The sequence below is a fragment of the Hemitrygon akajei genome, chromosome 12, assembly GCF_048418815.1.
Source record: "Hemitrygon akajei chromosome 12, sHemAka1.3, whole genome shotgun sequence".
Classification (NCBI taxonomy): Eukaryota; Metazoa; Chordata; class Chondrichthyes; order Myliobatiformes; family Dasyatidae; genus Hemitrygon; species Hemitrygon akajei.
Window position 1 is genome coordinate 77,471,075 of NC_133135.1, and position 17,611 is coordinate 77,488,685.

General features: G+C 37.3%; 1 protein-coding gene across 2 annotated transcripts in view; it reads left to right on the forward strand.

Annotated features, from left to right (window-relative positions):
• ddr2a (discoidin domain receptor tyrosine kinase 2a) overlaps positions 1-6,048 on the forward strand; it is a 153,221-nt gene extending 147,173 nt beyond the window's left edge. For both annotated transcript variants that reach the window (XM_073063541.1, XM_073063542.1), the window contains 3 exons: positions 375-609; positions 2,169-2,318; positions 4,968-6,048. In XM_073063541.1, the coding sequence (XP_072919642.1) occupies positions 375-609; positions 2,169-2,318; positions 4,968-5,117 (535 nt within the window). In that variant the 3' untranslated portion in view covers positions 5,118-6,048. The remainder of the gene's footprint in view (positions 1-374; positions 610-2,168; positions 2,319-4,967) is intronic.
• Positions 6,049-17,611: the final 11,563 nt, after the last annotated feature.

The following is a 17,611-nucleotide window of genomic DNA, read 5'->3' on the forward strand; positions in this document are numbered from 1 at the left end:
TGTGTTCTTCACTACACTACAACATATTACTGAAGTAACATAGGATTATGATGAGACAACACCTGGAAAATTGTGTGCAGGTCTGGTCTCTCCAATAGTGGAAATATACGTTTGCAATGGAAGGGATACAGGAGTCACCAGATTGATTCATAGGATAGCACTAGGAAAGCAACTTTAGATCATTTGGAAATATTTTTTAAAAAATATCTCGCAGCATCAAAGTAAAGAAGATGTGAGTAAATGTTTTGGGTTGACAACCCTTCATTAGGACTAGGAAATATAGGAAAATATCTTTCAGACATTTGGGGATGGAGAAGAGGATAAAGTGAATGGTTGTGCTAATGTTTGTTCTTCCTTTGTTTTCTTCTTCCTAGCTATCCCAATCTCATACTGATGGCCATGCAAATAGCTTCAGGCATGAAGTACCTCTCCTCCCTCAACTTTGTTCACCGTGACCTTGCCACTCGAAACTGCTTGGTGGGAAAGAACTACACGATCAAGATAGCGGACTTTGGCATGAGTCGTAATCTGTACAGCGGGGATTATTACCGTATCCAGGGACGTGCTGTGCTTCCCATTCGCTGGATGTCCTGGGAGAGCATTCTACTGGTGAGGAACTTGAGCTGATTACAACTCAGTGACCATGTAGGAGAAAGAGAATGAAAACACATTCTCCCATTCTGCTGGTTACTGGGTGGTCTGTGCAAATTTGATAGGCGAAAGACAATTCCAAGCCATCTGACTCTATAAGCATTATAAAATGTAATTTGAGAAGTTTTTTTTTAAACTCGGAAATTGAGATGAAGCCACGTGAAAATAATTAGTAGTATTTTGCATGCATATAATTAATGTACAGGATGACATAAGGATGTAACAGTTAAGTTCATAGACAGAGGCAGTGAGTATGGCATAAATATCAAATGGTTAGAGAGATGGCTAGGAGCAGGAGGTAAGCTTAGATTTGTTGGTTTTCTGCTTATCGGGGCACATCTTCCAATGCCTCAAGTCTGTTGGCCTACTGCCATTGTTTGTTCTAGTGTGGTCCCCAAGCCCAATCTTCTGGAACCAAGCTTCCAGCAGTATGCCAGATTGCGGTCTAGAGCCTGGCTGCTCTACAATGGAATTCAACAAACAGGGTCACTTTTGAGTAAATGACGGAGAGAAAAAAGCAAAAATGAGATCTGCTTGAAAGTGATCGAAAGGAAACCTGACACTCTTTTTGACTCCAATATAAAAAAATCATGATATACTGTATGTTTAATACTCTCCCTAAACAGCATTTAGTGCATCATTACTCCTGCTTAGATCCCACAACTTCCTCAGGCCAAAGGGGATATGGGATAATGTGACTCTAATCAGGTCACAGAGAAGGCATCTTCTTACTTCTGCACTTACGAAGATCCAGACATGCGAGAAACATTTATGTGGATAAGAAGGATGATTTGTGAGCTGCCAAGAAAATGCAGAATGACGCTTTGAAGCTGCAACTCCTGTTTATCTGTCATAGAGATGAGACTTAAATTTTTGCCATTCAGCAATGTTATGCTCCACTCTGCACCAGTATTGTAGTGAGCATTCAGCTGTGTTTCAACATGGAAGCAAACTATTTTCAGCAATGGGAAGAATATCATGGGATTTTTTAAGATAGCTAATCCATGGCAAAATGACCTTGCTTGTTAAAAATCAAAGTGATTATTTACAACAACCCTTCATTTGGGCTGTACTAAATCCAGAAGCAAGACCTCAGCCTTTCCCTTCAGGGAATCAATTAGATCAGCATATTTCCTCACCTCCCAGAGAGAGCTTTGAAGTTCCCATTGAGTTGAATTCTCCTGAAAGTTCCTGTAAGTCTGTGCCCACAGTGGTCAACCCACTCCTTTATCCAATGTAGATGGAATGTTATTTCCAAGCAAAATTGCTAATAGTTTGCAATTGGAACATTTCACTTTATAAAAATTATTTGCATGGTAACGTAATAAACACTTCCTGAGGTTCTGGACATCATCTTGATGCTGCAAGTAACAATTATTTGTCAGTCTAACACTGTCTATGCCTCCTTCTGTTCTGTTTCAGTCACAATTTCTCCTCTAGTTAAGAAAGTGGCTGTATATTCCTGATTAGCTAATAAAGATTGTGAATCATGATTATTTTTCCTGCTTCCTGTTCAGGGCAAGTTTACTACAGCTAGCGATGTTTGGGCTTTTGGAGTTACCTTGTGGGAATCCTTGACTTTCTGCCGAGAACAGCCCTATTCCCAGTTGTCAGATGAGCAAGTCATTGAAAACACTGGCGAGTTTTTCAGAGACCAGGGGCGGCAGGTAAGTTAAGGCTTTGTCAGTCTTAAACTTATTGGGCAGGTCAGCTATTGCTTCAAGATTATTGGCCTCTGGCCATGATTGTTCCAGCATTGTCCCAAATGTAATCTTCTCCTGGGAATCCAATTGCCAGCAATATGCTCAGGCTGAACAGTTTTGGCAGCCAGGATGTCCCAAAGTCCTGGCTAAAGGACTGTCAGTGAAGTCAGTGTTACAGATTTTTTTTAAAATGTGAAGGATGTTCATAAACATTCAGTAATGCTAATGACAATTTTAGAAAACAAAAGTACTATTTGTTTTCACATTTAACACTGGAAGTATAGCAACCGTCAATGGTTAAAGTATCTGAGCTGCAATCCAGGCACCTAGATTAAAAATATCAGAGTTCAAACCCCATCATGGGACCTGTGGAATTTAAGTTCCTCTAGAATTTTAAAGAACAAGATGTAGTCATTAGTACCTAAATGTCATTTAAAACCATTCTTGTTCACAAATGTCATGCAAGGAAAGAAATGCCCATCTATAGCTGGTTTGTCTTCTAAATCACCCTAGATCTAACTTCGTAATTGTATGTAACAAGTCACTCAGTCCAAAGACTACTTGTAATGGGCAATGGTATCCTGGTCCTGAAAAGTGGGGGGGGGGGGGGGGAATAATTTTTTTTTAATGAAATGTAAGTAATTAGAAATAACTCCACACCCTTTTCTTTCTAAAGTTCAAACTCACCTCTATAAAATATGATGCCATTTATGTCAGGATAAAAGTCTGATACTTTAATATAAGCACTAAAAAGTCTGCAGATGCTGGAAATCCAAAGTGCTGGAGGAACTCAGCAGATCAGGTAGCATTTACGGAAATGAATAATCAGTCGCTGTTTCAGGCCGAGACCCTCCTTCAGGATTTTAATATAGGTACATTTTAAAACCAATACACAACTCACACAGAAATATCAAAATAAAATAATTTGTCTAATTTTCATCATAAACAATTCAAATATACATTAACTGATTAGAATTCATTACACTGAATGATTGTGATATCATCTAAATGGTAATTAGGATTCAGGAAATGTTAGATTAATCAGGAACAATCAGTTAAATGTCCCAGAAATTTAATACTATGATCTAGAGTCTAGACTAATGTAAAACCATAATGAATCCAAAATAAAAATCTGATCTCAAGGATCAACTATAATCTTATAAAGAGACCTACACTTTTGATACCCCTTCAAAAGAATACATTTTCTGCAGGCATTGAATTTATTTTTCCTAAAATCTTCTCCAATAATTTTCAGATTGATAAACATTTTCTATTTCAACACAACCTAGGCTGGAATTAACCAGACTTATTTTAATGACAAAATGCCAGTCATCATCTGAGAAAGATATTTCACTTCATATATAACCATATAACAATTACAGCACGGAAACAGGCCATCTCGGCCCTTCTAGTCCATGCTGAACGTTTACTCTCACCTAATCCCACTGACCTGCACTCAGCCCATAACCCTCCATTCCTCTTCTGTCCATATACCTATCGAATTTTGCTTTAAATGACAATATCGAACCTGCCTCTACCACTTCTACTGGAAGCTCATTCCACACAGCTACCACTCTCTGAGTAAAGAAATTCCCCCTCATGTTACCCCTAAACTTTTGCCCCCTAACTCTCAACTCATGTCTTCTTGTTTGAATCTCCCCTACTCTCAATGGAAAAAGCCTATCAACGTCAACTCTATCTATCCCCTTCATAATCTTAAATACCTCTATCAAGTCCCCCCTCAACCTTCTACACTCCAAAGAATAAAGGCCTAACTTGTTCAACCTATAAAGACCTAATTTGTTCTACCTCAGTAAAAGTAGTCATGACACTGAAGTCAGCTTGTCACTTTCTGGTTTACATTTCTCAGAGACGTCAATCTTGCCCCAGTTTGCAATAAAGTCTGTCTCCAGGCAATGAACGGGATCTGTTTATTTTTACAGATGTCCATTAAGTTGGAAAATACACAAAAGTCACTTGGTATTGTAAATGTACCTCCACATCAATGCAATAAATGGCATCTAAATACATAAGATTGCTAAGAAAGAACAATCACTAAACGTGAAGAGAGGAAACCAGTTCTGCCATTTGAATGTAATAATAGGTTGGGAATTATTTTGCATCTATGGATATTCATAAGCCAGGTGTTTGTAACCATGAGGAGGCCTGCTGAGTCAGAAGTTTGAGTGTTAAAACATCAGGACAGAAATTAACAAAAGATCGTGGCTGACAAATATCCACCATTTGAGTTAAATGTCAAGCCAATGTTAGCCCTCACTGGTACAGTGGAAGATTGCTTGGCAGCACTGGAGGAAGAGCAGGGCAGTGTTTCCCACTATCCTGGTCAACATACAGTATACCTGATAACGACTATCAATAAAATAGTCTTTCCTTTTATTTATATCATTTCCAATCATGTGATTTTTCTGTGCTTAATTTTCCTGTTGATTTCCCTTGATTCAAATTATTAATTTCACTTTAAGTGGATGTGATTCACTTTAGGATGTCTTTAGGGCGATGGAAGGTGGTCCACATACATTAACTCCTTCTATTTCTGGTATTCTCAGCTGCTGAATTCCTTACACTGGTTGTTGTTTGGTTCATGGTCTGCAGGTCTATCTTTCTCAGCCACCAATCTGTCCAGACAGTGTGTACAAGCTAATGGTTAGCTGCTGGCGTCGTGAACCAAAATCCCGGCCCACGTTCCATGACATTCACCGTGTGCTGCAGGAATCCACCACAGGACCTGGGCTAGAGGAATGAGCTCATTCTGAGGAGGATGTCAGAGGAGCCATGACTTTAAAAAGACCTCTTCACGTCTGATTATTAGTGCGCATGCAGCCATTTTAAACTAAGGAGGGTGGAATGAAAGCCACTGTTTCCAGTGCTGGGAGATGGGAGCATATTTGAAGGAAAGAGGATCGAGGATGTGGAAATAATTATTTTTGTAGTAGGAGATGGAAAATATAATGGAAATAATGCAGCACGGGATAAACATCCTTGCCTCTTTGTTCGTTCAGACTTCTGACAATTAAATAGAAAAGATTATGAAAGCTGTCCGAAATTGGATGAGGAAAGTTTCCTGGTACGGTGCGAGGAGTTGAAAAGACTGGAAGAATAAAATAAATAAATGTACAGTAACATATAAGTAATAGAAAGTCCTCCCTCTGACCCTTTTTACTCTTAAATGATCTAATCGCATTTTTAGTAATACTTCAGGAGGGTTTGTAAATGCTGTTTGAAATAGGAGAGCACAAAATGTTTGATAAATTCATTGATGTTTGTTTTCTAGAATTTTTCTTTAGTATTTGTTTCACTTCAAAAACATTGCTTAGGAACTTGGAGAAACAATTTCTAGATTATTTTTAAAAAGAAGCACTTTTTGCTAATTTATAGGGAAAGGCTTGTTTCTGAGCTTTAACATTCAATTTACAATAAGGTTTCTTATGGCTTAATGGCAGATATTACAGAGTCAAAATAAGTCTACTAATGCATGTTGCTCTCTGAGTTATGACCAAGCAGTAAGGATGCTGGTTTAATTTAGATATCAAAATGTTGATTAGCAGACTTTTGTATTGCTATATTAATTTGATTTTTGGATATCTGTATATTGTTTAGATGTTTTCATTTTGAGCGCAGTTATCCAACTGTATGTGGATATTTATGCAAATTTTATTAAATATACATGCAAATATTCTTGGTGCTCTCTGACCAATTACAATCATCTATTAATCATTTATATAAAAGTAAATACAATGTACAATCCTACACTTTGCTCTTCAAAGATCAAAAAACAATATATGCAAGGAATTGTATTGATCTATCTCATCTGTATATGATTATATTCTGCATCCCCAGTGCTTGATTGCAACTTATGAATCCTTTAAACTGTACTACTAATTTCAGTAATTTATATGTTTTTTAATCCAAGACCCCATTACGTTTTGACCACAGTTGATTTTTATTGATTATGAGAGTTTCTATTATTTTTATTGTTGCAGCCTTCTTCGGTATTGATTACCATGGTGTTCAAGATTACTTCTTCTTCTAGCATAGTCTTATACATTTACTTTGGTGTCCTTTAGATGATTGTCAGGATTGTCCAGAATAAATACTGATGTGCACCATTGAGAAGCAATAAACAATCCCACAATGAAAAACATGGTGGCATGGGGTACCAGAGGCAACTGGAATATTTTTTAAGATATAGCCCATCCAACATCTACACACCAGCATTTCTTTAAATATTTCAGCTTTAGAAATTACTTAACAGTATTTTTAGCCAAATTTCAACCTGGCAAATATTACCATTTTTAATTCTCCAAATCACACCTCCGTCTGTACATAGATCCAGAAAGTAAGCCAAACATTCAGTAAACGTGGCACAATGTCTACTGGAGATGAGCAGAATTAATGTAGACAGAAGCATCTGAAATGGGCCATTGATGTGAAACATCAACTGTGTTTTCTCTCCATAGACATCTATTGGTATTTCCAGCCTTTTCTGTTTTATTTTTGATTTCCACCAAGTGCAGTGTCCATCTTGAAAATTTCCACATCTTGTTTTCTATTCCCAATTAAACACTTGATGCCCTTCTCAGCTAACTATACATGCTTTACTTTGTACAAATTGTTCTCCAAAATTCAGAAATAATCATTTTCAGCTATATTATTAAAATACTATTGCTGTTATCCATAAGATGATTAGGGTAGCTGCACATATCTAGTAAATTGTTGGAGAAAGTCTTTTTGTTGCTTCCACTTCCCTCTTCCCAAATATTAGCTCACAAGTAATGCTGGGTTGCATTGCTTTTAGCTCATAACCACAAGCTGACCAAACCAATACAAAAAGCTTGGGTCAAGATAAAGTTGCCGCATTATTTTTGCAGATACCAGCCTAACTCTCAAATTTGATCAGATCCCTGTTGAATTAATTCAATTCATTTTGGAGAAATGTGAGGTGAAACATTCTGGCAGGAAGAATGAAGAGAGGCTGTGTAGAAACATCTGTTATGCATTAATTACATATTGGTATATCTCTCAAAGTCAGTCACAATGGCACAGCCAGTAGAGCTGCTACATCGAAGCACCAGAAATCCGGACCTCAGGTCCTGTCCACATGAAGCTTGTGTTCTTCCTCTGGGTGCTGCACATTCCTCCCACATCTGCAAGAAGAGTGGGTTGCTCATGTAAATTACGCTAGGCGTGTAGGTGAATGTTAGAATCTCAGGGAAACTGATGAGTATGTGGGGTGAGTAAAAATTGAGATTCATGCAGGATTGATGTAAATGGTTGGTTGAAGACTGGCATGAACTTGATGGGCCAACTGGCCTGTTTCTGAGCTGTAATTCTTCATGCCAAAATTTTACTTTTTAATTTTTTCTCTCAACTCAAGCTGCTAAAAGTTGAGCTACAGGCAAAGCCAAGCACACTCATTTCTCAATTGCAAGGAACTTTTGCACCATTTTAATGGTGTTTAGTGTTGTAGCTTTCTGAAGATTTACATAAATATTGCTGTGTAGGTCTTATTGTTTAGTGCTATTGTGTTGTGACTTTGGGATGATAGCAGTTGTAAATACAGGTTTTCCCTGCTATCTGAAAGTAGAGAGTTCCTATAAAACCTTTCGTAAGCCGAAATGGTGTAAAGTGAAGAAGCAATTACCATTAATTTATATGGGAAAAATTTTTGAGCATTCCCAGACACAAAAAATAACCTACCAAATCATACCCAATAGCACATAAAACCTAAAATAACACTAACATATAGTAAAAGCAGGAGTTATATGATAAATACACAGCCTATATAAAGTAGAAATAATGCATGTACAGTGTAGTTTCACTTTACCAGAATCGGGAAGATTTAGCCAAAAACTGATTTGTAGAAAAAAATCAGCACGTACACATGTGCACACACCTGCCCATGAAAGGCTTCACAGTCATGGTAGTCTTTCTCAGGTAAACACAAGTTTAAAGTGGGTGCCTTTATTCGTTAAAGTGAAAATCCTCTTCGGCTTTCTTTCAGTTAGCCAGAACAGGTACTAATGTAGGTCTTTCGTAAAAGCAAAGTGGCGTAAAGTGAACTTTCGTAAAGCCGGGGACACCTGTATCACTATTGGGACAATGTATACCCTGTTCATGATCCATAGTCTTTAAATTTCCCTCTCGTGATTCAGTATATTTCTGGTGTTTTCACTATTGATTTCTTTATGTTATGTGTGCTTGGAATGATTACATCTATTAAGATGTTTTTGCTTGTTTATCGTGCAATATTATTTCCAGATGGTTATTATGGATTATCCTGTCTGTAATAATGGACAGTCATAATATAATTTGTAGGACTCTAACTCTAAAATGGGATCAGGTTTGTATTTATAGTAAGGTGTGGTGTCTTTAATGAGTTTATATTTTAAAGCAAGATTTTGGTGAATGATATTTGCCACTTGATTATGCCTGTGTAAGTAAACAGATTGAGTTAAACTGCAGGATCCTGTAATGTATTGGATAGTTTCTGATTTCTCTTAGCATTTTCTACATTTATCGTCTTGAATTTGTTGGTCTTTTGTTATATACTTTGATATTTTTTGTGTTGTCCACCTGGTTCTGTATTGCCAGAAAGAAGCCTTCGTTTCTGGGAAGAGGTGTCCATCTCTGAGCCAGGCATTCGAAACTTCCTTGTTGACTCAGATCGTGGGGATGCCTTCCATGGAGGGTCATGCTCATCCATTGGATGACTTTTTCTTTAGTGATAATTTCTTCATTTTTCTGGGTTGCGCTTTCATTTAAGTTCAGTGGTGTGTACTTCATATCAGAATTGCATGTGCTCCTGTGGATTCAGGGCAACAAGGGTTATGGGGAGAATGCAGGAGAATGGGATTGAGAGGGATAATGAATCAGCCATGATGGAATGGTGGAGCAGACTCGATGGGTTGAATGGCCTAATTCCGCTCCTATGGTTTTATATGAATTTGACTATCTAAAACCTGCTCTCATCCCACAGCTTTTACCCTAGTTGAAAATGTTCCCTATTCCCTCGCAAAACATAGAAATATCAAAGAATTTTCCAACATGACCTGAAAAATACTATTGACATTGTGCAGTAAAGGGCATATTGGCAAGTCAAGGTCAGATTTGAATTTCATCTCAATGTCATTTAATGGTTTAATTGATGCAAGTAAATTTAGGAGGGATAACTCACTATAACCCATTTTGCACAATTACGCCAAATTCAGATCTACACCGCTGGGTGAAACGCATTTTCACTCTCTCAGCAAGATGGAGGAAACAATTTCTACTTTGCATGTTAACCATGCTTCGTTTTCAGGAATTAAGAGAATATGCAGTTCCCATTTTATTTTTGTTTTTGGAGTTATTTATTACAAGTTGGTCTCTTTTACAAATGCACTTCAGTGAAAAAATCATCCAAAAAAAACTCTGAAACCTAACAGGAGGAAAAGAAAGCAGCTCACAAAACTACAACTAGATCAGATAAAATATACAACTTAATGGTTACAAAAGAAATATAATGTTTGAGATATACTGTGCAAACTGTTACAGAAAATGGGAAAAAAATGGGCTTCATAAGTAAGCCATGAATTTTGTTGATATAACCATGGACAATGTTAGAGGAAATATTGTTGGCAAATTTGCTAACAATTATATACAATTATTAACAATCATGTACAATTAACAATTATTTATATATTTCTCATTGTAATTTAGAGTTATGTTTTTCACTGTACTGCTACCCTAAACAACAAATTTCACGACATATGCCAGTGATTTCAATTCTAATACAATTGAAATATAAGTCAGAAAAGAAGTTGTAAGGAAGATGCAAAATCTGCAATGATGTAAGTAGGTTAAATATTTTACCAAAAATTTGGCAAATGCAGTATAATGTGGGGAAATGTAAACCTGCCAGCTAGGGTAAGAAAATGGGAAAGAAGAATATTGTTTAAATGGACAGAAACAACAAAGTGTCGTGGTACAAAAAGACATTGATGTTTTCATGCATGAAACATGGAGAGCTGCAAGACGTCTAGCTATGATCTCCGGAAAGCCATTTCATGTGCAAAGTGGAAATTCGGACTAAACTTGAAGCAACGAAGGATGCTTGACAGTTGTGGCAGGACTTGAATACCATCACCAACACCTCTTACGAAGTTAAACCAAGTGACAAAGGCGACAAGGGTTTCACTTCCAAATGAGCTCAGTGACTTCTATGCTCGCTTTGACCCTCAAAATATGGAGGATTGATCATTAATTTGCCTACTGTTGCAACAGGTCCACAACAGATACCATCTCATTGGCCCTTCACTCATCCCTGGAATATCTGGACAGCAAAGAAGCATACATCAGAATACTCTATATTGACTACAACTCAACATTCAATACTATTAACCCCATTAACTAATCAATAAGGTCCAAGACCTTGGCCTCAATACCTCCTTGTGCAACTGGATCATGGATTTCCTCACTTCAGAACCCAGTCAGTTCAAATTGGTAGCAACATCTCTTCCATAATCTTCATCAACACAGGTGCACCACAAGGCTGTGTACTTACCCCCCTGCTCTATTTGCTTTAAACTTATGACTGTGGCTAAGCATAGCTCCATTGCTATATTTAAGTTTGCAGATGACGCCACTGTCGTAGGCTGAATCAAAGGTGGTGATGAATCAGCATATCGGAGGAAGATTGAAAATCTGGCTGAACAGTGCCATAACAACAACCTCTCACACAATATCAGCAAGACCAAGGAGCTGATTAAACTTCAAGAGAAGGAAAGCAGAGGTCCATGAGCCAGTCCTCACCAGAGGATCAGAGGTGGAGAGGGTTAGCAACTTTAAGTTCCTAAATGTTATTATTTCAGAGGACCTGTCCTGGGCCGAGCACGTAAGTGCAATTATGAATAAAGCACGGCAACACCTCTACTTTCTTAGGAGTTCGCAAAGATTCAGCATGACATCTAAAACTTTAACAAACTTCTATAGATGTGTAATGGAGAGTATATTGACTGGCTGCCTAACAGCCTGGTATGGAAACGCAAATGCCCATGAACAAAAAATCCTAAAATAAAGTAGAGGATATGGCCCAGTCCATCACTGGTAGAACTGTCCTAGCCACTGAGCACATCTATTTGAAACACTGTCGCAGGAAAGCAGCATCCATCGTCAGGGATCCCCACCACCCAGGAAATGCTCTCTTCTCACTGCTGCCATCAGGAAGAAGGTACAGGACCTTCAAGACTCATACCACTAGGTTTAAGAACAGTTACTATCCCTCAACCAGCAGGCTCTTGAATGAAAAGGGATAACTTCATTCAACTTCATTTGCCCAATCAGTGAAACAGTCCCACAACCAATGGACTCACTTTCAAGACTTCTTCTTATGTTCTCGATATTTATTCCTTATTTATTATTATTTTTTTCTTTTGTATTTGCATAATTTGTTATCTCCTGCACATCGGTTGAATGCCCAACTTGAGCAGTCTTTCATGAATTCTGTTATTGTTATTATTCTATCGGCTTATTGAGTATGCCCACAAGAAAATGAACCTCAGGGTTGCATTTAGTGACTTTGATAATAAATTTACTTTGAACTTTGGTGAGCAAGCAGTTAAGCAAGAAATTAGGAAAGCAAGTTTGATTTTCATTGCCAGGTGGATGGAGTTAAAAGGTAGAGCTTATTGCAACTCTGTGTTGGTAAGACTGGAATCCCAGATACAATTCTGGTCACCATGCCTAATAATGATTGCATTGGAAGCAATTAATAAAGGTATTGTTTTGGTATTATTCTTGGAAAGAAGGGATTTAGGTGGTTATGAAGAAAAGTTGCCCCTATAATTGACAGTTTGAAGGATTAGATGTGATCTTAATGAACCATGGTGGATTCTAAGGAGGTTTGAAAAGGTAAATGTTTTGCAAGCCTCCTTGATCATGCTTCCCCTTGTGGAGGAATCTAAAGGTATGGGACATTGCTTCAGGATAAAATGTTCTAGAAAGAGGTGAGTGGAAGTTGCTCCTCTCAAAGGATCATGAAGCTTTGGAAATTCAGTTCCCTAAGCAGCGGTGAAGGCTAAGTCATTGAACGTATTAAAGCCCGAGTAGACAGGTCTGTAGGCGATGAGGCATGAACCTGGAACCAAAGCCAAAATTGGACCAGGAAAGACCTTATTCAATGAAGAAGCAGGCTGAGGGGGGCAGTTAGGCTATCCCTACTCCCCTTTCTTAAGTTCATAGTATAATTCAAAACTTAAACTTAAGTAACCAGATCGATGAGTAATCTCACTTTAAACTGAAGTAATTGTAGCGGTTGGACCATTATATGCTGAATGAGATCTAATTCCTGAAATTCCCTCCTTTGTGCCTCTCAATTTAGCCATAGGAGAAGACTAAAAACTTCTCCCTCAGCTATCCTAATGCCTGGTGTTATTGCTCATGACAAGTATTGTACAGTAACTATTCTTGTGATGAGTCTTTGTACATTTTACTGTATTAAAGATATTATTAAATGAACCCAGTTGTAGTTGATGAGCTTCTCTTTATGTGCTATCAAATTCAAAAGAAGAATGAGTGAAACATGTGTAAGAGGACATAAAGACCTCGTCAATCCTCTGCTTAGATATAAATAAGTAATCACATGAATTATATATTGAGCTATCAAAAATTAATTCCTGTGTGCTGTCTATCAATATTCCAGAGAAGAAATGTTGACTAATTCTCACCATATTAAAGAACGTTATTGCTGAATGAATTCATGAGTAACCATAAAATGACAATTAGCTTAACTATCAATATACTTATTTGGAAATCAAATTGCAGAAATGTTAGGCAAGTAAAGAAACATATACATACACATGTTAGGTGTACTGTATGTAGTTTAATCCAGGTAAGTTTGAAATGTTGCACTTTGAAAGATTAAATAAAAAGGAGAAGTTAATGTCAGAATCCTTAACAGCATTGATGTACAGAGGGCTATTGGGATCCAAGTCACAAACAAGAGAAAATCTGCAGATGCTAGAACCCTGCGCAACACACACAAAATACTGGAGGAACTCAGCAGGCCAGGCAGCAACTATGGAAAAAACCATTTTGTGTGTGTTGTTTGAAATACAAGTCCATAGCTCTCTGAAAGTGGTTGAACAAGTAGCTAGAGTGGTAAAGGTGGCATTTGGCATGATTGCCTTTGTTAGTAGAGGCACAGAGTTCAGCAGTCAGTGAATTTATGTTGCACCTTTATAAAACTCTGGTAAAGCCGCATCTGGAGTAACGCATTCAGTTCTATTGCCCAGTTATAGGAAGGAATTTGTGGCTTAAGGGAGGATGCAGAAGTTATTTACTAGGATCTTACCTGTTTTTTCTGGATTGGAGACCTATTATATGTTTATAAAGTTGTGACAGGAATAAATAGCCAGTATCTTTTCTCCAGGGTCAAATGCTTAATACTAAAGGGCATGTACTTAAGGTGAGGGGGGGCAAGTTTATAGGAGATGTGTGGGGAAGTTTATTTACGCAGATTGCTGGGTGCTGGAATGCACTGAAAGCATAGTTGTGGAGGTAGATAGGATTGATGTGTTTACAAGGCTCTTGATAGGCACATGAACATTCAGAAAATAGAAGGATATGGACCATTTGCAAGGCAGAAGGGATTAGATGTCATGAGCTTAATTAGTTCTGTGCAGTATCATAGGCTAAAGGATCTGTTCTGTGTTCTATGTTCAAAATAAAAGTTAAAATAGTAGAAGTCAGCTGAAGAATAACAGGACACTATCCAGATAGCAACATTCTTTGGCATGCACATAAGTATTTCACCAAAGGTACTTTTGCGAACACTTTAGACTCGAAAGATGAGTGTAAGGTAAGCTGTTACAAAGACCCAAAGAATCTGAAAATGGATACAGACATGTTATGGCGGTGACAAAATGTACTGTAAAGAAAGTGTGGTGTTAAAAAGTACTCAGACCCGGAGGGGGAGTGCGGTAGAAAATCCTTTACTACACAATATCATGGAGACCCAGACTCCTACAAGCGGAGCCCAACAGAACATTACATTCACATTTATATCCCAAGCATACGTGACAAAAACACTTAAACCTGAAGAAACTCCAGCAATTCTACCGAATAGCGAAGAGGCAAAGATACATTCTTGAGCAGCTACACGTTTTACTTAAGTGTTAGTTATCAACAAATATATCAGGCAAGCTGAGTCAACTGCAGACATATGAAAATTCTCCGAACAAGGAAGTACAGATACAGTTATTTTTATATCTCGGTTGTGAGGCACATTTCAGTCACACAGAGTACATTAGTTACAGATAAATGATTGTAGACTTCGAATTCACATTTTAAAACAAATCATTAGCCCTTCAGTGCCCATTGCAATGTAAGGCCTTGATATTTTCTTCTGCAGAAAGAAATGGAACATTGTGCAGTTTGACAAAGAGAAGAAAAACTGGTAAATGGAAATTACAGAGGTATCTTGCTTTGTTGGTTCATGAGATGCAGAAGGTAAACATGCAGGCAAATAAGAAATCAAATGTTATGTTTGCATTATTGCAAAAAAGTCAGAGAATAAAATGAAGGGAATTTTGTTGAGACTGTATTTTTTGGTCTACATCAAAAAACTATACTAGCCTTTGAAGGAATACAATTTGGATTCACTTGGCCAGTTTCAAAAGATAAGAGGGTTTGAACAGGACTGGTCTTTGCTCACTTGAGTTTATAAGTATATAAAATGATCTCATTGAGACTTTGATAGCTTGATAGTACGGGTACAAAAAACTAGCGAATTTAGAACAAGAACAGACCCAGAATAAGGAGCCAACAATTTAGGAATGGGAAAATGCTCAATGAAATGTGTGGATTTGTCATTAAAACACAACAAAGCATAATCCCGTGTGGTTCAGAAACTCTTTATACTTTGGTTTTGTTGTAAGTACAAAGTGAACCAAGAGGAAAAGACAAGAATAAAGAATTTGAACTATGTGAAGAGATTTAAAGAGCTTTTTATTTTGCATCTTTGGAGTTCTCTACCTCAAAACTATGGCTATACAGTTATAAAATGTTAAGTTGATAGATATTTGAAAATATTGAAAGAATCAAAGGATCTAAAGATCATTAGGGGATGTGTATGACACTGGATCAGTCATGACTTTGCTCAATGGCAGAGTTTGTTGCAGCATATATTATTTTGATATAAATTATAATATGTAGATTTAATTTCAGACTGATAGCCCTGACGATTTAAATTAAATCTAGGCAAGTGTAGTGAAATGTCATTATACCAGTCCAGGAGGGACTAAGATCTCTACACCAGTCCCCATCATTTTTAAGCATTTTTTAAATTTTAAATTTGGCTGGTGAACCCATCAGGTGAGCTGATATGGGTTTTTTAGGGCCGTGAGACATTTTGAAAAAGCAGCACAGATGCTGAAATGAGCTAACTGGGGTTGGTTGGTGGCACGCCCAGGAGCAGAAGTAAATAATGGACATCATTCAAGTTTGGCTAACAAACTACAGATAACAATCACGTCATATAATATGACAAAGCAATAATCATATTTAACTAGGAGGAGTTTTACTACCTCCCATTGACATAAATGGCAATACCGTTACCATTGCCCAACATTTCCATCAATAATACGTGGATCACCAACAATCGGAAGCTTCAGCTTGGAACACCCGTTTCTGCTGCAACTGCTGAAGGAGATCAGAGGCTCAGTATTCACTTCAAACACTTGAGTCTCTCCATGATCTAATATGACAAAATAAGTTAGTCTACTTGACTCCATCTCTTACCCTAAGCGTGTACTCCACTAGCAGTGCACTGTGAATATAGTCATTGTCATCTACAATGCACTCTAACTCACTGTATCTTTGACCGAACTTCCCAAAGCTAAAACCTCGACCACCAGGTGTGCGGGAAATGCCACCGCCATCAAGCTCCCCTCTGAATCAAATTCCATCCTAAAATAGAAATAAATTTCTTGCTTCTGGAGTTCTGGGTCTTGGTCAAAGTTTAATCAACACGGTCTGTGGATTGGACTCTATAATTCAGGTTATGATGTGTTTTTGGTATCCGTTTGCTTAATTTTTTATTGCTACTTTGGGCGATTTTGACCCATCACCCTTGTTGTAGTCCCACCCAATCTCAGTGGAAACAGCCTGCTTGCATTTACCCTGTCTATACCCCTCATAATTTTGTATACCTTTAGCAAATCTCCCCTCAATCTTCTATGTTCCTATTGAGAAGCGGAGGAGTTTGCACAAAAACTCCCAACTACTCACTAATTACACATAGAGATTTCCAAGCGTAATGGATTAAAGATGAAGACAGAGACAGTGAATGGAAGTGATGGACATTTAAGGATGATACAGAGGAGAAAAGCAAAATTTCAGAAATACTAATTGAGAATAGTATTTTCTTCTTATATATATACTTTTTTATGTTGCGAGGGGGCTGGGGAGCTTTGGATCGATTATTGCGGGATTCACATGTGTAATCATGGCGATTGCCATGACCCGTACAACAGAGTGGGGTAATGTTGTGTTCTTTTTTTTTTCACAACATTAGTAGGGGGGTATTTTGTTTTTTTCTTTATACTCTATTTTTCTTCTATCTTTCTGCCTGGATGATCGGTGGGGACACACATAGCAACATGGAGAATTTTAGAAAGATTTCCCAAGATACCACGAAAGTTGAAAGATTAGGTATTATTATAGATTGGAGTAACATAATTAAAAATAATGACTAATTTACTGAATTTTTAAAGTTCTAATGTTAATGGGCTTAATGGACCGGTGAAAAGAAAAAGAATTTTAACATACATTTAAAAAATGAAAACAGATATAGCTTTTTTACAAGAAACACATTTAACAGAGATAGAACATCAGAAATTAAAAAGAGACTGGGTTGGAAATGTTATTGCAGCTTCATTTAATTCAAAGGCGAGAGGAGTTGCAATTTTGGTTAATAAAAATTTACCAATTAAAATACAAAACATATTAATTGATTCGGCGGGGAGTCATGTAATTATACATTGTCAAATTTTTTCAGAACTATGGACTCTTATGAATATTTATGCACCAAATGAAAATGATGTAAAATTTATACAAGAGGTCTTTTTGAATTTGGCTAACGCACATGACAAAATATTAATAGGTGGAGATTTTAACTTTTGTCTAGATCCAGTTTTAGATAGATCAACAAAGGTTGTCACAAAATCAAAAGTAGCAAAATTAACTCTATCATTGATGAA